This window comes from Leptosomus discolor, chromosome 16 (assembly GCF_034619465.1).
Source record: "Leptosomus discolor isolate bLepDis1 chromosome 16, bLepDis1.hap2, whole genome shotgun sequence".
NCBI lineage: Eukaryota > Metazoa > Chordata > Aves > Leptosomiformes > Leptosomidae > Leptosomus > Leptosomus discolor.
The window spans coordinates 13,899,379-13,925,177 of NC_141406.1; the positions used below are offsets into that span (position 1 = coordinate 13,899,379).

Genomic DNA, 25,799 nt, shown 5'->3' on the forward strand with positions numbered 1-25,799 from the left:
TTGTATTTTTCTTACTAGAAAGGGATAGCAACAAGTTTTCTTACATGTCCCTTCGTTCTCCAGCCCCACAAGTTCGACGTGGCACAAGCACTGTATTGTCTCACCTTTTCAGAAATCATCTTCATAACCTTGCCAAGTCTTTGCTATGCAGTTCTGCTCTATGCCTTTCTTCCCCCTCTGTGAAACACAGAAAATAAATTATGGTTTAAGGGATTTGCATGAACATGGTAATAAAAAAAAATCTTTCAACACTGGCATACCTATCTGTTGAAATGTTCTGTTTAATGAACTGTATCAACTCCCTGCTGATAAAAAACGGGTTTATCAGGAGCTCTGGGCGTACAAAATAGTTATGAAAGCCTTAAGTACGTGACAAATGTTTAAGTGTATCAATTTTCATTGGAAGCAAGGGTGGATGCTCAGACCGGTGTAGATCCCCAGGACAGATGTTGATTAAATGTTTAAGCTCTTTAGGAGAGGAGGCTACAAAGGGAGTAGTTGAGAAACGGCGTTGTTTGTATTTTGAGCGAAGGCAGCGAGGAGCCGGGATGGAGCAGGGGGACACCCCATCCCTTTCTGCCCTGAGCGGAGGGGCACCCAGCGCCGAACCGATTTCTACAAAACTGACTGAAAAACTACAGATTCCCATCAACTACGCCCTGACCTGAGGCTGCTCACCCGCCTCGCTGCCGCAGCCACCCGGAGGCCGGGCTCCAGTCGCGAGTTCGCCGCCCCGCAGACCCCACTGAGGGGGGCTCGGCGGGGTCGCACCTCCCTCAGGGACAGGCCCAGCTCAGGGCGCCCGACGGACAGCAGCGAGGAGGCCGCACTCTCCCCACAACGTAATGGCGGGAAGCGGCCTCTAGGGCACGACGCCCGCCCGCCCGCCCTCAGGCTCCCTCGGGGGCTGCCGGGAAGCGGCCGCCGAGGAGCGGGGCTGGGGGCCGGGCCGGGGCCGGGCCGCCCAATGAGGCGGCGGAGGGGAGGTGCCCGGCGGGCGGCGGCGCGCAGGCTCGCAGCGCCGCGGCGGCAGGCGCGGTCCCAGCAGCGGCAGGAGTCCGCCGCCGGGCGCCATGGGGTGTTAGCGCAGCTGGTGCCCTCGCTCTGCTCGCCGGAAGGAGCCGCCGTTACTGCTGTGTGCCTCCCGCTCCGCTCCGTTCCCTCTGCCCGCCGCCCCCGCCGCCCGGAGCCCATGAGCCTGAACGAGCACTCGATGCAGGCGCTGTCCTGGCGGAAGCTCTACCTGAGCCGCGCCAAGCTGAAAGCCTCCAGCCGCACCTCCGCGCTGCTCTCCGGATTCGCCATGGTGAGCGGACGGCCTTGCCTGGCGGGCAGGGGGGGTCCTGGCGGGCGACCCGCGGCCTCCCCGCAGCAGGGAGCTGGGTGCGGGGGGAGGCGCCGCCGCTTCTTCTTTTTCTGACCGGGGAACTCGCTGCCTCCCCTCGGGCTGCTGCCTGCGGGGGGGGGGGGGGGGCGGGACGGACGACACGGACGACACACACGACACGATGGGGGGACACGGGGTCTAGCGCAGCCCCCAGAGGCGGCGTGTGGCACCCTGGGGTGGCGGGAAGCGGGGAGGGGGCCCTGGCGCCTCTCACCCAGAGTGCCCGGCCCGGCCTCCGGCTCTCCGGCCAGCCGGGGTCAGCGCACCCAGCTGGCGGCCCGGCTTGGGGGTGGAGGCGGCGGCAGCCCCGGAGGCGGCGGGGCCGGGCGGGGTGCCCCGGTGGGGTGCTCCGGTATGCTCCAGCGGGCTCGCATCGGTAGTTCGTTTTCTGTGGGGAGCTGTCATGCTGTAAGTTAAAAGCTGCCTCACGGCTTTTGTCTCCTCCAAATAGCTCCGATACCTCGTGTAGGATTTTTCTTCTTTTTTTTTTTTTCGTTGCTTATTTTTCCTGCGGAGGACACTCGGCATGCCAAAAATCGCACTTGTCGGGACATTCCTCCTGCTTGCTCTCGTAGGAAACTCCGTCCGGTGCTGTGAATTCGGAGGTCAGCGTATTTTTTTCGGTGTTTCATTTCGCTTCGTGCTCTGGCGTCAAAAGCAAAGCGGGTTGCGCGCAGAAAGCCCCTCAGCTCTTTCAAGGCTGTGGGACTTGGTACTCCCGCTCTTCTTCCCAGACCACAACCACACGCGTTGTGCAAACGGGTGCAAGGGCAGCTGTTGCACTGGAGCGATTTTTAGATAAATTAGGAAAAGTAACTGGTGAAAGTTGACGGTGTCCCTCCGGTTCACGGCATCCATCATTAGTCATTTGCAGTTGCCATGGGTGTGAGTTTTGTTTTTAAGGAAATCTTGAGTGTTGCTTAGTTTGGAGTTTTGTGCATGTTTTAGAAACTTCCTGTTTGTTAGTATGTTTTTTTGCTTTCGAGTTTGATACAGAAACGTAGTCAATAGTCCTAATTGTCTCAAGTGGAAGCTCCATAGAGGTTGAAATATGGTAACTTAGAGGATTTGTCATGTGTCCAGTCTTCTAACGTACCGAGCTGCTAACTGCAGTCAGCCCCTTTATTCATCTGTTTTAAAAATGCTTCATAGTTGCAAAATCTGAATTGTACAGCTCTGACTCGCTTTGTTTCGATTTCTGCCCCCCTTTGAACAAGGTATTTCCAGCCGTGACACACATTCCCCCTAAGAGCCATTGCTCTAATGAGAGGATGCTGTTTGAAAACATAGCAGCCGGTCTGCAGTAGCCTTCTGACGGTCAAATAAATGTCACTGTCCTCCTTCGATGGCTAAAAACAGACCAGGACTCCTCAGGGGTGGTGGTGGACTGCTGCTCGCCTGACTGACAGGCGGCTCTGTTAGCGCAGCGGCATATTTGAGTTGGTTCTCCTTGGGTGACATGCATCAGACTGGTAGCTCACACTCCGCTGCTGCTAATGAGTTTCCCTTATTGTACACCAGTTCTCCTGTGTCAGAGCAGTTTATCGGGGTGGTTTCTTGAGTCAGGCTTCCGCATTGAGAGGGAGAAGATGGAAAAAAAAAAAACCCCAACCCTGTGGTTTCTTGACTTTTACAAATTTTCATGTATGGGAGGTTGCATCTCCGTTAATAAAAATACTATTATTTAAAAGTCATACTTAATCTCTTAAATCCCTTTGGCTTTTCTCTAAGTATATGCTATGTGGACTCTCAAAATTCCATGCATGTATGAGGTGAGGCTTCTTCTTTCTTTGAATTAGAGAATTGTGTCCTGCTTTTGAATTGACGTTGTTTAGGCTATGTCAGGAAAAAGCCACTTTGTTCCGATTGAGAAAATCTCTAGTTGCCAGGAATGTCACACGTGAACATTCATGGTAGTTAAATTTTCTGGAAGTTACTCCTCTCAAAAAAATTAACTTCTTTTCTTCCTTTAACAAGGTCACGCTGGAAATCAACTTGTAGCCTCCTCGGTTTTGCTATGACAGATAGTTCTCTAGTTGAGACTTCCTAATCTATTTTCAGAAGAGCAGACTTATCTTTCAAGTATTTTTAGATTTCTTCTGAATAACTTTTAAAGTTTCCTCCTGCCTTCTTTCTGCTGTCACCCCTGTGCATTGTTTACTAAATTCAGCAGATTCTTTGGCACCTGGTATTTGAACAAAATGCTGCTGAAGTACAATCTAGCCTTGTATCTAAAGCTTACAACAGCAATTAAGCGTCATTGTTCCTACATTTTCCCTCTGCACACAAGGAAGAAAGAGCCCAAATGACACATCCAGGACCACCCAGCAAATTGATGGGAATCGTCTGGAGTGGAATGTCCTCGTTTCCATGCCAGCCCCGCTGATCCTTTAATTAAACAGGACTTGCATCTTCTAGTGTGAGCTAAGATTATCCCCGCTAAACTGTCCCTTTATTTTGGACAGCCGCAGCCATTTCGCAAAGTTTATTCCTCAAGATTGGTTGCGTACCCCGGTTAAATAATGCGAGATCGCCCGGGTCAGGGATCAGTAGTGTGTGGAATGCTCAGCCAGGTTTCAAACTCAGAAGTGTTATGCTCCCACGGAGAACACTGATTAAAAACGTGGTTTACAGTTAGTTTTGTTTTAGAGCTACGTATTGCGATCTCCCGCTGTGTGTTAGCTTCAGAAGCAGTTGCAGGGGCTGGTGGTTGCAAGCTGCTGTTGGAGTGAAGCCCCCACTGGTACACCTGGGCATTTGCTTTGTGCAGGCTTCCGTGGGTGCTGTCAGCCAGTGCCATACGTCATAAGAGGAAATCTATGAAGGTTATAGTCTTGGATTTAGTACACATTTCCAGTTTATGAGGCCAGCAAGTAATATCAATCCCCTAAATTGTTAAAAGAAAGAAATTGTAGATTGTAGGGTATGTGTAGGCTGTGAAGGAATAGAGGATTCCTTCCATGTGCTGGTGGAGGCATCGAGTATTTCTCACTTCTGTGTTGCATCAATATCTGGAATATATGATTTATTTCCCACTCCCCCCTCATGATTGTGTTTATCTGTTTTTATTTCTTAATCCTGTTTATCTAAATGCTGGAAATATTTTGCAGATTGCGTCCAATATTGCAAGCTCTAGCTCATCCACATCTACAGGAGCAGCATCAAGAGCTCCAGTGCAGACAGGCTGCTGGCAGGTTATTTTTGTTTGAACAATTAAGCTGACTTGTTAGCATCATTTTGTCACCGGGGTGCATCACACAGTAGCGTGACAAGGTCACGATACTGGCATCACAAATCATAGGGAAGTTGTTAGATCCCAACAGTCATCAAACTGGAAAACTCAAACATTGCCTCCCTCCACCGATCAACAGCTTGGTGAAAACAACCGAGCCTGAACTAGGGGTCTCAATTATACACTGTGGTTGGCTTAATTATATTTAGGATTTGGAGGATGGTATTTACCAGATAGCACAGTTTTCTTTTAAATACCTCTAATGATTCAAGCTGCTTGTCTAGGTGGTAATATATATGCTTCAAATATTTAATATCATCACAGAACTGTCAACTCCTACCTTTGAAATACAGCCAGTATGGTCTTCTGAAGACAGCTTCAGTCATGTTACGTAGAAGACTGACTGCACTGATAAATATTTATGGAACTGATTTCTGTAGTAGCAGTTGATGTTGAAGTACTGCTAGGTAGCGCTCGGGCCCCACTGCTGTCAGTGCTGTACAGATACTCAGGACAGCATAGCCCTTGTCTAGTGAAGGTTACTCTGCGGTTCTAAATATTAAAATAATCTCTCTATAGTTTTAGCTGTATTTATCCGGATTGCTGGCAGAATAACATGAAACAGCAACATTTTGTAACCTGCAGGAAAGCGTTACAGGCCCAGTTTCATGGCTTCTGCCGCCACTTACCTTTTCTGTTGCTATTGCACTTGCAGGTTACAACTGTGAATGCTCTAAGTGAGTCTTCCCCCACAGAAATGGTTCCTCTGTTCCAGTTAGGAAAGCCACCTTCTGTTGCTCCTTTGAGCACCCCTGTCTCGAGGTTACAGATGAGCAAGGCAGCGTGGAGTACTTGGGGCTGGTGCTGGTCGTTCTCTGTCTTACAGCAGCTGCTTGTGGCTGTTGTAGTTTGGAGGATGTAAATGTGATACTGAGCTGCTGTTTCTTCTCCCTGCTGTGCTGTCCAATCTGACCTTGTACTTAACAAATAGATTTACTGTCAGTAACACTGTGTAGAGATAGTACCTTTTTACATGCAATTACTCCGATTACATGGCTATTGCCTCTTCCTGTTTACTAGCAAACTAAAATTAAACTCTATATTTGTATTCCAGTGTTAGCTTTAGCAAATATTAATGTATTTTGCCATTGTGCTACAGAGTCAAGATTCCAGAGTAACGGATAAAGGATGCTTACATTCTTTTCTGTATAAAACCAGTAAGAAGATTGTTATTTTGACTTTTTTTAATTTCTGGTGGCTGATTCTGGCTCACACAGAGAGTCTTTCTACGAGTTGTTTATAACTCTTAATGAATGGTGCAGACACTGTGGGAGCCTGGCTCTGCGCCTCTGTCTCTGAGAGTGAATAGTACTGTCAGGAAACCAGAGACCGACTGACCGACTGGGGAGCTGAGGAGGCGGCCAGAAGAGTGCGAATTTCTAGCAATGCCACAACAGCCGTCTCACTCTCGATTTTCCTCTGTGGTCCCACACATGGACAAGCAATGGGGTAGAAGATGGAATTTGTTATTGAAATAACCTTGTGAGGTGAACCTCAAGACTTGGAGAAACCACTTCTCTGTGTAGGGTTTTCCCCCCTCTGAGTAGCGTGTGCTATGAAGAGTCACTTGCACATGTAACTATGGCTAACTTGGTGTGGTCAAGTCTAGTCCTAGCTGCAACAAGTGAAGGTGAAAAAATACTTTTGCAGATAGGTGTTGATTGAAATGTTTCGGTGATCACCACATGCAATTTTACTTTGGTGCGTGTTGGTCCAGCGAGGTGAAGGTGCTGTAGCAGATTCACATCCTCTCACTCTGTGGATGGACCCTTACAAAATGCAACCGTGATGTTTGATCAGCATTTTTTGAGCCATTCCTGACGTGCTAGACTGTATAAAAATTGCCTTGTCCTCTTAATCAAGTTCCTGTTTGGGAATGGTAGCTGTGGCCAGGGAAGAGGAGGTGAGAACAATCTTGCAAGGGTGTACAGGTAATTCCAGGCTTGTGTCATTAAGAGGTGGTTGGTGTCTTTAGTAAGACTGATGTTTGAACCTGACATGGTCCTTTCTGAAGGGTTTTGCTTGTTACGATCTGTGAGGCAGCTAACTGCATGAGCAGCAGACAGTAAGAATGTAGCCGTACCCAGAGCCAGCGTTTTTCAAGGTATTCCGTTAAATGAGTCATCATGGGGTTGTGTCTATTTAAACTTAGTAACTTTTAATAAGATTGGTTTCTTGCTCTGTGATTCTTCTCTGAATGTGTCAGGACAGGAGAGCAGTTGTGATTGGAGCTCCAGGCTAGGCAGATCGCATCTGGTGGGGTACAGGAGACAAATCTACAGCCGTCCCATCGCAGGGCCATCAGCAGCTGTTGACTGCAGGCCCCTGGTTGTGGAATCTATTTAGCTAAAATTGAGAGTCTTGCAGAAGAGGCCGCACGTGTTCTTCAGAACTGTGATCAGCTGCGAGGAGTCTGAATTAGCTGTGGCTCTGTCCAGTTTGGAGCTGGCTATCCATGCTGAACTTGACTGCGACTCGCAGCTGTGTGCTAACACTAATATTTGATACCATGAGAGGTAGTACAGCAGTCACAGCGCAGGGTCCCAGCCCGTGTTATATTCTTGCTGCCCAGAGCTCAGTCATCTTTGTGGGGAAGGGGAGGAAAGGAAGTAATCTCTAAATAGCTTATAGACAATACAGACTTACTTGAGAAAAGGCGTTTTATTTCCTTTTCTTTACAGCAGTGGCTACGGATTCTGAAAAAGATGTAAGCCTGTGATAACGTCAGAGAGCTCTCGGATAGTCTCTTCTCTGCTGCTGCTATTACACATGATAACAAAGAGCAGATAACTTTATTCCTGTGTTGAAAGTCTTGAGTGTCAATATGAGCTGCTACATGACTGGCTCTTAACTACCGTTCTTCCTTTTGTTTTTCTTCTGATCATTGTCTCTATCATGTTTTATTTTCCCTGGATATACTTCTTATTTCAGAAACCCCTATCTTAAAATGGGGATTGATTTTGAAGCTTGCATTATGCTGGAATTAAACCAAATCAAAGTAGAACTGATGTGCTGTCTAGTAGCTTATACAGCTGGTGAATAATGCTAAAATTTGAACAAGTCATTAATTTCTGTCCTGCTGCTGTGGTAAAAATGAACAAGTGACAAACCAGGACAGTTGCTTAGCCTGCATTTCAGCAGCAATATGAGCTTCATTTGCAGTTATGTATGTGACTGGTTCTTGTTATTGCTGGTGAAAATTGTTTTATTAGTGTATCACAGCTTACTTCTTGTGAAGCAGTGGAGTCAATATTTGTCAGAGCTCTTGTATGGATAGAAACCTTCAGAGAGTTCAGGATGTTGATTTTCATTTAAAAGCAGGAGCTTCTTTTATCTGGCTAGACCAGATAGCAACTCTGGTCTAACAAGACATGGAAGTATTATGCACAAGTAAGTGAAATGAAGTTATTTCAGAATATTAGACATTAAATAAAACTGAAATGCAGATTCTTCTAGAGAGCAAGGTGTTAAATTTCTTGCAGTATGGTAGTAGTCAGGCTGCCATGAGTCTGAAATCCAAGGCTGTCAGAAGCCTTAACATGATTGTGTGCCCAAATTCAGTTATCTTTGAAAGCATCTGAAGGCCCATCTTTAGGCTTATGAGAACTCCAGTCCTGCATCCTACCATCACAAGAGTCCTTTAATGTTGTCAGGAAGCTGTATTTCAGATTTACAGCTTTGTCAAGCGCTGTAGTAAGTCTGTCGGTCATATCTGCAGGATGATCTGAAGTTGAAGTTAGCTCTTCTTTGAGCCACAGATTAGACCAGATGACCTCTTGAGGTATCTCCTTCCAACCTATGTTATTCAGTGATTATGCAGCAAGGCAGGATGCTTGCAGCATGGCAGCTGCACAGTAGAAATCATGCGGCAAGTGTTCAAAGAAGCTTTGAAGGTGGTGAAGGAGAAGGTGCTGAAATATGTTGTATTGGATACTGTGCAGACATCAAGGGCAGTTTCTGCCCTGAGGGGCACATCATCTTGAGCCTGTGTGGAAACTGGTAGAGGACCCAGGAAAACATCCTCCTGTGTGGAACATCAGTGTGTACCCATGAGTTCAGACTTTGCATGAATTTGGATCGTACCAGATGAGCTCACTGGAGCTCTGTTTTTGCAAGTGTTACTTTGCCAGAGCAGTGGTGATCTGTGCATTTTGAAACTGCAGCATGAGCAAAGGAGAGCAGAACTTCTAATGCTTTGCCTCACTGTTTGAAAACAGGCACGGGGCCTCATAATGAAAAATGGACCTTTTTGTTTTAGGTGCCTGGCTCAAGCTTGGCTCAGGAAGTGAAGAACAGAGACTTGCAGTTGGAAAGAGTTGGCAGTTTTCTGCTAGTTTATGGTGAAAAGGTTCCCAAATTAGCTTCCTTGACGGATTGAGGAGACAGAAAACATGAACTGATTTTTCACTTAGGGGTCAAACTGGAGCTACTCTGCCAGGCCTGAACACAAGGAGGCTTTGCTGTGACCCCCTGGAGACTTTCCATCAACTTCAGTAGACTTTGAAATCCTCCAGGCATTCTTCATCCTACAGCCTCCCCAGAAGTCTGCATCTGAAGTGAGTTCTGAAGTGTCCATTCATGCTGAATGAATGGGAAAGAGGACTGTTTTCTTGCTTCCCCTACTCCTGCTTTTCGGGTGTTTCCAACACCAGTGTCAGTTACAGCTGCAACTTGGTGCATTTTCTCTTTGCTTATGGCTACCTCTGTCCAGCTAGGTAGCTTCGGCATAATTTTGTCCTGTCCGTGAACCCATGAAGAAATCTCTTGTGTCTTTTGTTTCTTATGCACATACCTCTAGCTTCTATCACACTTTGTCACTGGTTGATTTTAGAAAAGGATCAGACTCCCTTGCTGGAGAACTTGTGGTCTGTTACTCACTTTTCGTGTAGGATCTTTCCTGGCTCAGCAGTTGACGCAGGTAGTACTCTTCCTTTGGGTTCCAGCCATAGAGAGGTCACGTTGCTTGTTGGCAGGATAGCCCAGTATGACATGACTTCAAGTGTCATTCCTGACACTGGGCTCCCTTGGTGTTTAGCATCAGGGCTGTGCTGGCATGGAAGCTGCTGTGGGAGGGACTGAGTTGGGAGAAGGTGCTGAAACTGGTCAGGCATGCGCCCCCTGTGGGATGCCCTGGCCTTTTCTAGGAGCCTCCTTGGGGAGCGTGCCCTCCCCTTGGTGCTTTGCAGTACTGGGCTCCCCCCTGCAGCTTTCAGCTGTGTGAAGGTGCGCACGAGGCTTCAAGGTTGCGATGGCCAACTGCCCTGCTTCTGCCTGATTGGCACCTTGTTGGCATCATCCCAAACTGGGAGTAGTTGGCAGTGTGTATGGCTAGTTGGCCGCCAGCTTGCTTTGCACGTTAGAGGACTAGTACTTCGGCTACCTTTCAAGTGATGTTGATGCCACCCGTAATTATTCTTATAGAGAGAGTACACTTGGAATTACATAAGTAATTGCATGGTATGGTTTGAGTTGAAGGAAGTCACACCCTTCCTGCTCGTGGGGTAAATTGTGACAAGTCTTAAATAATAGCTACGGTCTTTTTGGCTTTCAGAAACTTTTTCTGAGAGATGATTTGGGGCCTACCTGCCCAACAAGCTTCCTGTGCAAAGCAGGAATTAAGTAATGTATTTGTCAGCCATATCAAATGAAGCCTTGCTTGTATAGCTCCAACTCGGGTTTAAGCTATCCCGTCAGTGTGTAATGGTTGTAGGTGCTCCTGGGGTCGCTCTTTAGGGAAACATCCAGCAATAATAAAATGAAGTCTTTTTAACCCAGGAAGACTTGGATTCCTGGTCTGGATGTCGTCTTCTAATAGTGATCCCTATGATTCTGTCGGCTGTTATCTAGGCACAGAGCTATCTGAGTATCTGAACGCTGCTTAAATTAAGCTGGTTTCTTGCAAGATTTTGTTTTCAACATGCATGTAATTGTAGCCAAATCAGAAATAGGTACACTTAGATTAAATTTAATTATTTAGCTCAGGCTAGGCCAAGAGGAGGAAGAAAAGATTTCTTCTTGATGCTCTGTTGAAATGTGAAGAGAGCAGTAGCTCCAGAACGGCTGGTAGGTTGGAATTGAGAGAGTCTGACTGAAGTTCAAAATCAGGTCCTTGGTATCATTATTACTTGGAAACATTGAGTAATGGAACTATAAAGCGTCTTCAGTATTTGACAAATTAAATGCATCAGTTCTTAAAAGAAAAGGAAGTCTTCATCTTACGAAGCTCTTTAGTGTCATGGTCATGTTAACATAATAAGTACCAGAATAAAGGATTACAATGTCTTGCTGTACTGGATGGTTTTGAGTCTAGACATCCAGCAGAAAATTTGCAAGAAAAAAACTTTGATAAGTATGAAAATGAATCCTTAGTGGTGAGGGATTGTGGTTCTGTGAAAAACACAGGAAGCCCAATGTGCCACAAGTGCATTGGGACTTAACAAACCTGCAGAAGAGACACCTGAGAGATCCTCTTAAATGTGAAGTTTCCCATGGTTGAGAATTAGTATTTTTCGTATCATTTGGAAACTGTTTGCTAGTTGGCTGGGTGGTTCGGCTTATGACGATAAAAGCTTTCAATAAAGGAATTAAAATATTGGCAAATGGCCTTGAATACCTGTTGAAACATGTCTGAGCAAAACCCTTGGTTGGCTTAATACGCTTGGTGTGTTAGTGGTTAAGAGCTCTGGTCTCCTGGAACGTGCTGGTTCTGGGAGCATGAGATGGGATCCCAGACTAGGTGTAGCTTGGCTCAGCTCTTGCAAAACAGTGAGTTTTGAATATTCTTTGGACTGCCTTTGGGTCCTGGTTTCCGTGTTTCCCTGCATCCATACTTTATGACATCTTCTTATCAGCTTGATGAAAATTGAAGTGTTTGAGATGTATGCTATGGGCAGAGTGCTTCCAAACCATTAATAATGGCATGTGGTAATGGGCTAAACCCGTATCGATGGGACTCAAAAGAGCTGGTTGTACAAACTGATTTTGTGGTCTTTCTGAGGGCAAACTGGTATGTTACAGAAGAGCTAGGCTCAGAGCTCAGTGCCACCAGGAGTCTGAGGTCCTGGTACAACTGCTTCCTCCTCAGTTACGTGGGCCTGGGCCAGCTTCATTGTTCGTCAGAGGCACTGCAGAAACAGCTCCGCTCCTTAAGCTAGCAGATCAGCGCTTCTTAACCAGGTTGGCTTTCGCTGGGCTAGCAAGTTGAGCCTTTTCAACAAAGGATCAAGGGTGGGCAGCCAAGATGCGGAAAGGGCTGGTGGGGATCAGTCTGAGCTGTGCTGAATGGCAGCTTCTGTGTCTTCCTTATGTGCTCTACCTGTGTTTATATTTAAGAGTGCTGTTAGATTTTTTTTCTCTGCATGTTAAACATATTTTGTCTATTTAATGAGATCCTTTGAGGAAGAGCACTAAACATAGAGACTTTGCATTATCCCCTTTTTGGAACTGTGCTTTGTCTGAAAGGCAAATTTATCACGAAAGATTATTTTTCAAGAGAGCTGCTGGGATTAATGTCACTCATCAATTGCACATGTATAAAACCACCTGACAGTTTTAAAAGCTGTTAAAAGGTGTTCTAGTTAATTTTCTTTATCAAAAATATTTGAGCTGCATTTATGAGTTTCCTAGTGCTGTTATTTAATGCTAATTTCTGCCCCTTAAGCACAGGCATGCCTGGAGATCTGAGTTTATAAAAGGCCATGGCTGCATACAATAGTTGAGGACTGGACCAAGGAGAAAGGACTGCCAAGACTGTGACGGGCAGTCTGCTGCTGTGGCAGGCTTTCATGTTATAGATATTAATTCACAAGCCTTCATACGGTACTTGGTCTACATATGTATGGAACACAAAACATTTCCTGATACCCAGCAAAAATTGTAATCTATAGGGAAAGATCAAAAGCTGCCTCTGCAATATAATACAGGAAAGAAGAAATGTTTCACTTTAAGAGTCCAAGTGCGTTGATCACAAAGTTCATCTGTCTTGTTGGGATGAGTTGGAGGTGGCGAGGTCGTTGTGCTGTGAGTAGCTTTTATGCACACTGGTGGTTTGCTCTACAACAGAACACTAGGTGTGAAAACAGCGGGCTTTGCTTGATAGCTCAGACCTAAATTTGGACCGAATGAGAAGGGTGCAGGCTGACACGAAGAGCAATTTAAATGCAGGCTATCACTTTGTTTGGATCAAATCATCTTCCAGAAGCATGGTTTAAACTTAGATATTATTTCACTACAAATTATTTTAACGGAGGTAATGGCATCTCTCTCTCCTTCCCTTTTCAGGTGGCTATGGTAGAAGTTCAGCTGGATGCAGAACATGACTACCCTCAAGGTCTCTTGATAGCCTTCAGTGCCTGCACTACCGTCCTTGTTGCAGTTCACCTTTTTGCACTCATGATAAGTACCTGCATTCTCCCAAACATAGAGGCTGTTAGCAACGTGCATAATCTCAACTCTGTGAAGGAATCTCCTCATGAGCGTATGCATCGGCACATTGAGCTTGCGTGGGCGTTTTCTACTGTCATTGGGACTTTGCTCTTTCTTGCAGAGGTCGTGCTGCTGTGTTGGGTGAAGTTTCTTCCTCTAAAGAAGAAAACTGATAATCCCCTCCAAAGCAACAGCTCTGCCATCACATCAGGACAGGCAGCGGCCATCGCCTCAACGTCTATTATGGTTCCCTTTGGATTGATTTTCATTGTGTTTGCAGTCCACTTCTACAGGTCACTGGTGAGCCATAAAACAGACAGGCAATTTCAAGAACTGAATGAACTCGCTGAATTTGCACGGCTCCAGGATCAGCTGGATCACAGAGGTGATACCATCTCCTCAGCTGTTACCCATTTTGCATAAAGCTGTACTTAAAGAAAATAAACCCACGATTCCGCTTCTGTCTTATGTTGAATCCCCTGTGGATGAACTGGTGGAACTGTTGATTACCATTTAAGAGAGATTATAAATGTTGTTCTAACCCTTTAGAGAGGAAAAAAAAATGTTTCTTTCATAACATTTTGTCTGGCTGACATGTGGAGGAATGGCTGGTGGGGGGTATGCTTGCCCTGTGTGTGCATCCCTCCGCTCGTGAGTGCTGCCTAGATTCCTCCTTGTCAATGCTGAAGGGCGGCTGTAGAAATACATGGGGAATGGCACTGTAAATCCCGGTATTTGTTGTTAGGGGTGGGTAGAGAAGCTTCTTTTTCCTCTCTTTATTTGATGTTGGCATTTACTAGAAGATCCCACTTGTCTGATCCGTATTGCATGGCATGATACAAATTACTTGGGATACACAGCAATTAGCACTGGGGTTCAGTGCTAGTGCTGTTCTCTCTAGAAAGCCTGACAGATGGCAAAGTGAAAGCTTTCCCACCACTTTCCCCAGTATGTTTTGCTGCCAAGTAATTATTACTTTATTGATTTCTCCAGCACCTTTTTCCTGTGGCAGTTACACATTTTATAACTCGCTAATCACCCATGACTAGTCTTACTGCGATGTGGTATGGCCACATGAGTAGAAACGAGACTCTATTCTTCCTGGGAAGAAAATAAAAGCAATAACTGTTTTAAAGTTCTGACGAGCCAGCACATATTATCTGGAGAGATAAAGTTGCCTATTTCCTATTTAGGAATCTTTTTTTTTTTTTTTTTTTAAATATATAAAAATAAGGAACTAGATGGAAATTATCACTGGACAATTTTTTTGCTTGAAAATCAGAACCACTGCTGTCTTTTTCCAAGCCAAAGTAGTAATTATTTTATACTTTTATATTAAAAATATATTTTTTAATAAAACCTCAGATACAAGCAGCAAAAGGTGCTTTCTCTGCGTTGGATTCCCAAGTAATTAGCTCTGCCTTGGTCTTCCTCGTTTAGAAAAAGTCTTCTCCCTGCTGAAGTGTTATATTTAATAACTTGGTTTTTTTTTTTGCTTCCAAAGGATCTGGAAGACTACTTTTCTCTATGTATATTTATTTATGAAAGTAGGTTATTTGTAATTAATACTGCTGCTTACTTTCAGACACATGTCTGTGACAGCGAGGCTACTGTGTCGGTTTTTATTTCCTCTTTAAGCAAAAATGTCCATTTGGTCTCTGAGATAAGAGGTTTGTCCAGGAGCGGTTGCAGCCATTGTCCTGGGCTGCTTCAGTCATTTGAGCTGTGTCTAGAAGTGGAATTTTTTGGAATGCAGTTCTTTGTGGAGCAGCTTTTGGGCTTTACTGGGAGACAGGTTCCAAGTCTAATGAAACAAAACTTGACCTCCCTGTCGCAGCGATCGCTGTGGAATAGAAACCTGGGATTTTGCAGTTAAACAAGAGTGAACATGAGAATACAGCTGAGCTGTACCTGACTGAGCCGGGGCTGAACATGGTCTCTCACACCCAACCTCCATCTCAGGTCATCCCGACATATTTACAAGCTGTAGGATGTGTCTCAGAGTAGGGTGGCAGCGTGTTTACTACTGAAGCAGCCTTGTGAAGCGAATGGGACTGATTTTTCATGTCAGCACCACCGCGCTGGGAAGTGTTGACAAGGTTACCCGTGGTGCGTTTGTATTCTGAAAAATAACTGTAAAAAAAAAAAAAAACAACCCAAAAAACTGCTGGCCTTTTTTTTTTTCCAGCAGAATTCTTGGTTCACAAGCAGAAAACAGCTTTCCACTTGACTTTTTCACAAGTCCTTCTGGCACACAGAGGCCAAACTGGATTTTCTCTAGCTTTGCCATTGCATTGTGCTTCGAATATGTTCTGTTACTGATGTAAATCTGCTGATGGTGAGAATTGCGGCTGTAGCCCCGCAGGTGTTCACTCATGGAGCACTGGAAGGATTATGTTAGTAAAGGCATTAATGAAGCAGCATTCCAAAACACGAAATCTTGGTAGCAGGCACAAAATGTATTTTCCCATCCTTTACTGGAATACTAGTCCTGTTTGGGGAAAAAAGACTCTTAAAAATCCTCAGTAAAGGAAGAAAATCTGCTTTGATATTCACAACTAGAGCAAATGGTTGAAAGGCTGCGGTCGGGCTTAAAAATCCCCCTTCTGTCCATAAATTGCAGATTTAAAGGTTCCAGTATTACTTTGAATGGAAGTCCAGAAAATACTTTTTCCAAGTTTATTTTGTAAAATCACTTGCTGTCCTGGATAAGTAGCTGAATTTCTCTTTATTTTGTGATCTTTTACAAAGTGACAGAGAAGTGTGGGGTTTTTTTGTTTTGTTTAAGAAATACAGAATTAGAAGCTAGTGGGATAACTGTATTTTTAACTTTCTCAAGCTGGTAGGTTCTGAGCTAATGGCGCTGTTACTACAGCTGCTTTTCTGACTATTTTCTGCACTTTAAGCCATGATAATGAGTATGTTTGTCTCACTTTCCACCTGTGGAAATGGTTGTGAAAGTTACACCTTGGGCACGGGTTCGGAAGGGTGTGCCAGAGGCAGTAACCAGACCCAAACACATGGATCTAAACATTAAGAGTGCACTTAGAATTTGGTTTTTTATCCCTTATTTATACTAATGGTATTATGCATTTACCTCAAGCATTTTAAACATTGGTTATTGTATATCACTTATTTAGATATAAAATACTTTATTGAAATAAAATATACTCAGTTGTTGCTGATTATTTGTTATCTATAGGCCTAAAATAGGCTCATTGTCTCTGTACCCCGTGTCTCTTCAGCTACATTGTGCTAATCCTAACTGTATTTCTGAGGATCTCTTAAATGTGACCACTCGTTTGAGTCATAATATGAAGATAAAATTTCCTGTTCACACAGAGGCATAAAGAGTATAACATGCTGACGTGCTTTTCCTCCTGTCAGCGCTCCGGAAATCTTGGGACTAAGCGTGTTGTGTTGTTATTCTCTCTGAGCGTTTAAACAGAAAAGTAGGTTACCTTCTGGCCTAGAAAACGTGAAGAATCGAGGGACCAACTGCGCTGTGAACACGAGGTGATACTCGGAAGCACGGTGTCAATCCGGTGAACTGGTGACCCACTTGCCCCCAGTTTGGTTTTCACCCGCCAGCTGCAGGGCCGCCCTCCTTCGCTCCTGTGGGTGACGCTCGGCAGCACCTCGCCGGTCAGGAGCTGTGTGGGGCGGGCGCGCGGTCCCTGCGTCGGGTGGAAGTGGAGCGGTCGGCGGAGTGCCGGGGGTCCGGTGCGTGGGCTGGCCAAGGAGCGGAGCCAGGGTGAGATGGGGTGCTCTGTGTTCCCGGGGGGCAGGGAGGACACCCAGCATTACGTTACAGAAAACACACGGGGAGAGCAAGAGAAGTTGTATGGATGAAAATATTAATTGAAATCTGATCTGATACAACTGCCAAAGCCACCTTGGATCACAGGTATGTATTGGGCTGAGTCTGGGGGAGTGGGAGGGGGCGATTGTTTGACTATTTTTCTAGGGCTTTGCTTTTATAGCATATAATGGATGAAAGGCCTTGAGACCAACAGGACTGGGGTTTCTTTACAGGAGTAATTCAGAGGAGCTGGGCAAAGAATCGCTCTGTCTTCCAGCATCCTGCTGCTTGGGCTTTTTCTCTTCTTTTTTCCTTTCTTTTCCAAAATAATGGGGGGTGGGAGGAGGCCACCTGTGGAGTAAAGCATGGGTGAGCAGCCTTGAGGGAGAAATGAGGCAGACAGCACAATATGCCAGTGTCGATTTGAGGCTCAAATGAAGAAGTAACCCAGGATCGTGTTCTTATCTCACTTTTTTTTTCTTCTTTTTTCCTTTGGCATCCAGTTATTAGCTTTGGCTGTCATCAAACCTTGCCTGGGCCTCTGCTAAAACACCATCTGGATCAGCTAGTTGAATCTAAATAAAAAGAATACAAATCACTTACACAGCGTAATTGAATAAACTTAAGGTTTTAGAGATCTTGATTACCCAAGCGTTAATGGAGAGTCTTCCACCTATCTGGAGTTTAGTTTATATTGCAGCCTTTCAATTACTGTTTTAGAAACACTGTTACACTTTCCTAATTTTATTACATTACTTCATCTCCTTGAAATAGCTCTGCATGGAGCAGGCCGATTCTCCTTTAACAAAACACATTCTTGGACAAAACTGTATTTGATTTGTCGCCTCCTGGGTCTCACCGATAGTTTCAGAAGGTAACTGCAGCCACCCAAGTGAGTATCGAAGGTCGCATGAAAGCAGGAGGCTGGATTCATGTAGTCTGCATGGAACTGGGTGCAGCAAAAGCTGATTTAGTCCATCTCTAGTTTTGGCAGTTTCTAACACCCATCATCTACTTTTCTCTAACAGCTGCTTGCGGCAGTAATTTGAATACAGGTTTATGAAAAGCTGAAGTCAATTTTTCTTTTATCTATTACTTCATATTCTGAGATCAATAAATCTCTTCTGATGGAAAGTGCAGTAAGGGCAGTGAAAGTTGATGCTTGCTTTTTGTTCACAGAGCAGAAGGAAACTGGGTCACGATGTGGTCTTTGGAGAGTTAAATACACAGCCAGGCTTGAAGTCCTGCCTTGGTGAAATGGCAATTCACCCCAGGCTGTTGGGCAGGGCTGTTGAGGAGGCTGTTCTCAGGTGATCTTTGACAAAACTCGCATGGTAAATATTTTCAGCTACAGAAGTACTGCACCTTTCACTCTTTTTTGCCAAATCAAGATTTGTGTTTTCCCTGGTAAGTATTTGGTGCTGTTTATTCTGCACTGCCATGGGTGTGCCTAGTACTTACAGGATTAACGGGCTTGTCAAAAATGTCTGCTCAACGGGCCCCTGCTACAGAAACCAGATTTGAAAAAAACAAGGGAAGTGAAGAGGTAACAGCTGAGAGCTTTGGCAGCTGCCCGTGCCCAATGTCACTTGCAACAGCCGTGTCTCTGGAGCAGAGGAGGGAGGGAGGTAGCTCAACCTGTCACAGGGCCGTGCTATTCCCTGTGTTATTGGAGTAAAGCAGCCTGCTAGGTTATCCAGTGTGGTTCTGCTTGGCTCCAAGCAAAGAGGAGCAGCTCCCCACCTGTATCCGGCAGTCACCGTCCCTTGGAAACGCGACGCTGCTGTGTTATACATGTGCAGGGCGCAGATCATGGGGAATTAAGCTGAGACTCTTTTGTCCAGCTGGGTCTCCCAGAGCCACATCTGTTCCCTACTGATCCCTGTTCCCTGTCTTCCTCTGAGGGCATGGAGCAGGGGACAGCTTCTCCTGTCCTCAAGCTCCTGTGCTCAAGTGATGTGCCTGGCATGTCCGTGTGCCATGTTGTGGATCTCGCTGGGTCTTTGGGAGGGGGACAGGGACTGGCTCTTCTTCCACAGCCTTTGTCAACCTTAATGGAAAAGGATAGCGGAGGATGTTGGCTCTCAGATGCCTGTCTGCCCGCCTTTGAGTGAGGTGGGAAGCTCCACGCACCCCTCTACCCACAGGGCTGCTGGACACGGGTGAGCCCCTGAGTCGGGGTGCCTGGGTAAAGGAAAGAGCTGGTATCAGCCTGCAGCTGCTCGGGGTTTGCTACGCTCTAGTCAGCTTGAGCCATTCGGCTTGGCGAAATCGTTTGGTTTTGACGCAAATCCCACTATTGTCTCTGCCTCTATTGTCCCCGTTTCCTTTGTGCCGCTTCAGGTCTCTAAGCAGTTTCGGTGCATGAGAACTGCATTTTTTCAGATGTAGGTGATTAGGAGGTTCCAGTGGTGGCTAGATGGGCCATTTGTCCCTATGGAGCTGTTTGGGACACTGCTGGCCAAAAGACTCCGAGCACACACCCTGTGAGCTGGGAACCCCATGGGGGTAATCACTTGAAAAGTAAAATGCTACCTGGAGAGCTGCCCAGGAGCACTGATGAAAGCAAACATCACTAGCAAAACCAAAATTTCCAAGCAATTACCTTTGGGATTGGACACTGAGTAGGGACAGGAGCTTCATCTCTGCCAAAGTCAATCAGGAGTCCACATTTTGGTATATCTGCTGCCCAGATACCTTCAAACAACTGTCCCTTATCCAAGTAGAAGAATTTCCCTGGGCCATGCTTCTTTCCGTCTTTCCAACCTCCTTCATACCGATTTTCATTTGCTGCAATTGAATACATGAACAGACCATGAAATTTGCACTGTTTCATTAAGGGTCTACAAACAAAACTAATCAACACAGCAAACCGACAGATGAGGAAGCAACCTGGCTCCTCTTAGTAATTTCAAGGGGGCTGCGTGTTGTTTTGCTTACGCAGTGCTCCATTTGCTGTGCCACAGAAGGGGAAGAGGCCCATGCTTGCCCAGCTGGAAAAAGAACTGCGCTCACCTGCTTTGTTCTTTTTCTGAATTTTTTGCTGATATGCAGAGCGAGCGAGCCCAGGGTAAGACAAGTAGCTGAGTCACTCTTCAAAACGTGAAAAATTGTAGGATGCAAGTTTTGGATTTGTCACTGCAACAAATCGCACAGGATCTCTGGCTCGACAAGGTTTGCTTGTCTGGGCAAGGAACAGCAGTGCTGTCTGATCATTGTCCAGTCAAAATAATCTTATTTCAAATAATACTTGTAGTTATGTTTTTCCTCAATGAACTACAGGGCAAGAATCGCTGTGAGTGTCTGAATGGTTCAGGCAATCAGTTACAGACTGTTTTTCCAGCTGTACTGCATCTCTTGGCGTTTTTCTGCAAGTCGAGAGAGATTTCTCTGGGCTCTGTGCTGCTCTCCATCCATCCATCCATCCATCCATCCCCCAACAGCGAAAGCAAAGCTGCAAGGGGAAGACAGCATCTTTGTCCAGGGATGCAGGTTGAGAAAGGGGCATCATACCACAGTGGTGTTGGGGCTTGGATACTTCCAGGCCACGCAACTGTCACTAGGGGAGTCCTCTGCTTGTCCCCTTTTCCTACATCTAGTGTTCCTAAACCAAAACCCATGGGGCTTTCCGACCAAGTTACTTAGGGGAAATATCTTTGGGTCTCAGCCAAATTCTGCCATTGTTTGTGGCAAGAGGTGGCCGAAATAGCAGGGCACCCCGCACCAGCACCATGCAGACTGCCAGAACACTGCAAGGGAAGAGGAAAAAACCAAAAATGCTTCTGGGGAGCGTGGCTGCCGGGCTCTTCAGGCAGGGTCTGATTTACAGGTTGGAGCCGTGGCAGTGGTTATCTTCAGCTTGCATCTGGTGGTGTGTTTATCTGCAACACCGGCCTGCCCTGCCCGCTGGTGGGAGCAGCTCAGCTTCTGCTCTCCAGCCATCGACAATGCAGAAACCACCAAAATCACAGACCTGGCTGTGATGGAGGGGCCATCGAACGCCCTCGCTGCTCCCAGCCACCCTCCTCCCAGAGCATCTGAGAGGCTGCGTTGCTCACGACCGAGATCTCTGCGGACGTGCGATGCTCTGGTTTAAAAGCCGTTCGGCAACAGGCTGTAGCAGAGGCGGCAAATCAGCGCGGTGCTCCCAGCCAAGCTCGCCTTCGCTGGGCACGCTGCCACTACAAGCAATTTAATCTTGAGCTGCAGCTCATCGTGACCTCCACTGAAGAACTCCTTTTCTTTCACGATCGCAAAGCTGCCGGCACGTGGGCACACTTCCAGCAGCTGAGCTGAATACATTAAGCTTGTGGGTATGAAATAATTGTTCTGGCTAATTTTAACCAAAAGGAATCCAGCTCACAATCAGTTGCAGGCTACACTGGAGGCAACCAGGCTCTGAAATGATGCATCAGCCGCGCACCTCGGCCCCCAGGGGCCATCACTTTATAATGCTGAGGGTGACTTTGACAGAAACGAAGCAGATCAGTGGAAGGAGTTACCCCTGGAAGCGGGTGCTGATTTCATCTGGATGAGCAATCGGTCCAAAGTGACTTTACAGTCAGCAGAGAGAGCGCAGTCGTGCATGTGATGTGCAGTGAAGGTCGTGCTCATTCCCCCTAGCTGCTTTGCTTAGCTAATTACTAGCCTTGAGATCACTTTCAAGCAAAAAAAAATTGAATAGATGAATAATAATATTGAGATAATATTTCTTCAAATGTTCCTGGAATGCAGCGCCTTGTATTGCAAAGGATTGGGATTCTTGGCTTCAGGGAAAAACGTGTTAAACTTGGAGCAAAACATGGGAAAAAAAGTTCCAAATTCCTATTTTTATGCTGAGATTGCCCCCAACATTCCCAATCTGTGATGTGCTCGGTGTTATTTCTGGGAAGGGACTGTGTGCTAATGAAACCCTCGTGTTCAGTCAATGTGAGCCAGTGTCAGAAGAGAGGGGATGCAGTGAACTCAACAAGAAAACTTCTCTTTTTTTTTTTTTTTTCTGTACTGGAAAGTGGGCTCCTCTTTGGTATGCAGCAGTTAGTATGTCTGGCAAAGTGCCTGGCTTGAAAAGAGAGATTTGCTCTTCTCTGACCCAACAGTACATTATCTCTAACCCTAACCATCCCAGTCATTTAAATGTAAATCACAGCAGAAATAAGCTTTCATGTGTGTGGGCTTGAGCAGCGCAACGCCAGCCCTTGCACAGCCTCTGCACAGCCTGTGCCGCCTCCAGCCCCAAACCAGGAGCGGAGGGACGACACAGGGGAGCAGCCGCAGCCCTGACGCAGTGGGAAGTGTGATGTAGCGTCCAGAAATCTGGATGGCAGAGGCATCCGGAGAGCAGACCACCACCAAACACCTTGAAGGGTGCAGGCAGACACACCGGGCGAGGGCGGCTGGTACTTACGCAGCTGCAGCATCCCCTGCCCGTTGGGCTGGTCCTCCAGCCACTGTCCCTCGTAGATGGAGCCGTCCCGGTAGTACATCCGTCCCCAGCCACTCCGCAGCCCCCTGCTCCACTCACCCTCGTAGTGCTCCCCGCTGGGGTAAAATGTTGTCCCGTAGCCCTGGGGGGCAGCACAGAGATGGCTGGTTAGGAGACTCTGTATTGAAAGGGGTCTGTGTTCAATTTTAGGACATTACTTTCTTGTTAGGCTACGCCTTCACTTATTGCTCTCACACCTGGCAGCTGGTAGCTCAGCTCAGTGCCCATTCTTGTGTTGAAGGAAATGAGAAGTGGTGGCCTGGGATTCTTTTTTTGAGGAAATTATTTTATTCCCAGGACAAAACCTCAGGTTTGTATCACGGTGTGTTATTATTGGCATGATTACTGCTAATATTTAGCTAAAGGCGGGTTTTACTAGAAGATAAAGCTGCCTGGGGATACACAGCATAAACAAGACCCATCTCTCCAGGCAGGGAATTCATGCCTTTCAGCCCTGACGATGCTTCGTACAGCCCAGTGTGCTCAGGCTCGGCAACTCCTTCCCTCGCCCCTGGGCAGCGATGCTAACCATGGAATGGCTTTGCTTTCTCCTCCATCCATACCCCCAAAGGGGTAGTGTCCTACGCAGCCCCTTGCCTTGCTCCCTTCCTCCTTCACAAGAAGCTAAAGCCAGCCCTGAAGGCTACCTGTGGTGGGACCAGCAAGCACAGGCAGTGATGCCACGCCTGCCTCCCTGCAGCCGGCCCCAGGCCAGGCTCCCCGGGGTGGCAGGTGTCACCCCAGCGGGGCAGGTGGGCTCTGACATTGCGCCATCTCTGCTCTTTGCTTTCCTTCCTCAGGCTCGATGCTGCTGGCAGGTTTGGTTGGTAAACTTCTGAACTAAGATCACTGGGTGTGTGCAAGCTGGGGACCCCAGGAGGTGTTTGTCTTACGTGTGTCTTTGCCATTAAGAGAAGTCCAGAGCTACCCCCTATACCAGGGAGTGATAGCAGTAAGAAATATTTACATATTACTAATGAGTTTTCCCATAGGAATAGAGCATTAATTTATCTCTGAAGAAAAAATAAAATCAGTTCTGGAAATAGCTGATTTTTCTGAGTATTAATTTTATTCAACTGCATGGATGTAAAGGCGAGGCCTTTGCAGAAGAAAAAAACAACCCTAGTGATATTTTGATGTCATTATAAATCATTTGCCAAAGCTCAATCATCCAAAATATATCCTCAAAGAACAGGAGAGGAAGCTGCCTTCAAGAGGCTGGAGCCAGAGCCACGCGCCAATTAGAAGCGCATGAGGCTGTTAATTCAACGTAAGGGCAGACACAAAGGTGAACACAGGGTTTCCATTGGCAGATCAGAAAACATTCCTACAAGGATGTTGCACATGAGCTTGCAGTCATTTTTACCAGATGACTTCCTGGTTATGTTCCCTTTAGAAAAACCCGCGATTTATGTGACGGGCTTAATTTCCAAAAGAACTCCTGTTATTTGTCTAAGACGCTGTAAAACTCCCAGAAGAAGGTACATTTCCCTGCAGTGCTTATAACACAGGTTCCTCTGACTGTTTCAAGAATGAAAGGAATGAAAGGGATGGGTGGGGAGGATTAAGACACGGAACACAAAACTTCTCATCCTGCTTGGCCAAGCTGCAGGTGAGTCCAGGCAGCTGCTCTGCGGCAGCTGGTGGGAGGTCAGGGTCGTAGCCTGGTCATCAGCAGAGAGCTTGGATGGGTCCCTCTCCAGCAGGGAGATGGCTGGTGATGGGGCACCCTCGGCCACACTTGGCTTTTTATGAATGATGGATTTTTACTCTTGAAGCTTCCTGGGCTTTCTGCAGGTTCAGACTTAAGATTTAAAGACAACCCAAGCCTGGAGGAAAGGCTGTTCCTGTAGCTTCAGCCCAGAGTCACACTGCTGCTTCGTTATTGCCAGCCATGGGACGTGGTGCATCATCTGACATGGAGGAGTGCATCTGCAGCATCTGACCTGGAGGAGTAACACCAGGAGCAGCAAGGTTGGGGAGGGCAGGGGAGGACAGCTTAAATACCAGAGCGTTTGCTCTTGCTTTCATTTTCTTATTCCACCTATTCCTTTCCCCAAACCCTTTCAATTCAGCCTCAGTATTGGAAAAATTAGTATTTTAAGTGATCTTTTTGCATATGTGCACCCAACTCCTCCCTGTGTTTAGGGGCATGCTGCCTCGCCGCTGGCAGGCACAGGACATCTCACTTACACATTTTCGGTCGCTTTTCCACCAGCCTGTGTACACCTTCTTGTATTCCTTGGTTACAGGGTCAGGAATGCTGTATGATCCATAACCATCCCGCTTCCCAAACTTCCAGTCACCACTATAAATAGCTCCGGTGCGTTTCCATACCTGGGTACCTTTACCTGTTTAACATACAGGAGGAATTACATGGAGACCATCGTAGGGGTTGGGAGAAGGGTTTACAGGGCTGCCTTCCTCCAGCTCAGTCCCAGGTGAGGCAGCGCTCCCTGCACTGGGGCTGGTTTATGCCTGGGATTCAGTTTAGCTTCCCAAGTCGGATGCATCGTTAATCTAATCAGGGGCTTCCTGTGTGGCCTTTGCTGAATGCACTTAAATCTTTCCAAACCTCGGTTTACGGCTTGTAAACAAGCCTGTCCTGCTCCGGCTGCTCAGGGCTCGGTCAGGGTCCCCTTTCCCTGCTCTGTCTCCTGCAGCACCCGCCACGACTTGAGAATAAATGACTATTCCTGAGGCTGAGCCAGGAGCCAAGAGCTCCAGGGACTGTGCAGCCAGGGCACATCCCGGCGCATGGAGCTGGCTGCAGTTTGCTGTGTTTGTAGCAGATTTTTAAACATCTATAATTTAGATATTTCATGTAGTTGCTCCTGAGTGCATGCAAAAGCCCTTCAAGTTACCTACTAGAAATATGTTTAAGCACATTTTTGCATAACATGTATCAAAGACATACATATATAGTCATACACGAATGGTCTTCCAGGAGCATATGCAACCGCTGACTGCTGCCTGCCCCTGAGAACTTTTGTAAAGACAGCTAAATTGGTACTTTTTCTCAAAATGGTCTATCTTACCATGTTTCAAGTTGTCCAGCCATTCTCCAGTATACTGATCCCCAGTTACAGCATAGACTGTGTGTCTTAATCCACATTTCTGTGCTTTCCTGTCCCATTCATGCCAGAGAGGCTCTGTAGCCCTGGGGTATTTTACAATGGGCATATTGTTCACGGCTGGAGAGGAAAACAAACAATTGTCAGTAATAAACTGGAGAGAAATTACTAAGGCAGGTACTGGCAGAACAGTCTATTTGTGACTATATTTTAATAGGCACCCAAGTCAGTAACTGATGTCTGGCTTCAGAGGGGTAAAACAGAAATGTAACAAACAGAAGGTATCTGAAAATACCCAAGTACAAACCAGCACTATCTGACAATATGCTCACAGC

General features: G+C 46.4%; 2 protein-coding genes across 2 annotated transcripts; one reads left to right on the plus strand and one right to left on the minus strand.

The window, feature by feature from the left end:
* Positions 1-1,192: 1,192 nt before the first annotated feature.
* Positions 1,193-13,552, plus strand: LOC104347864 (calcium release-activated calcium channel protein 1). The gene is made up of 2 exons (XM_086474401.1): positions 1,193-1,306; positions 12,960-13,552. The coding sequence occupies exons 1-2, from the start codon at positions 1,193-1,195 to the stop codon at positions 13,524-13,526; spliced, it is 681 nt and encodes a 226-aa protein (XP_086330527.1). The 3' UTR covers positions 13,527-13,552.
* A 3,858-nt stretch (positions 13,553-17,410) lies between these two features.
* On the minus strand, positions 17,411-25,573 carry MORN3 (MORN repeat containing 3). Its single transcript, XM_009953018.2, has 5 exons — positions 25,429-25,573; positions 24,584-24,741; positions 22,313-22,472; positions 19,511-19,695; positions 17,411-17,480 (listed from the first exon to the last, which is right to left on the minus strand). Exons 1-5 carry the CDS (start codon positions 25,571-25,573, stop codon positions 17,412-17,414), a joined length of 717 nt encoding a protein of 238 aa, XP_009951320.1. The 3' UTR covers position 17,411.
* Positions 25,574-25,799: the final 226 nt, after the last annotated feature.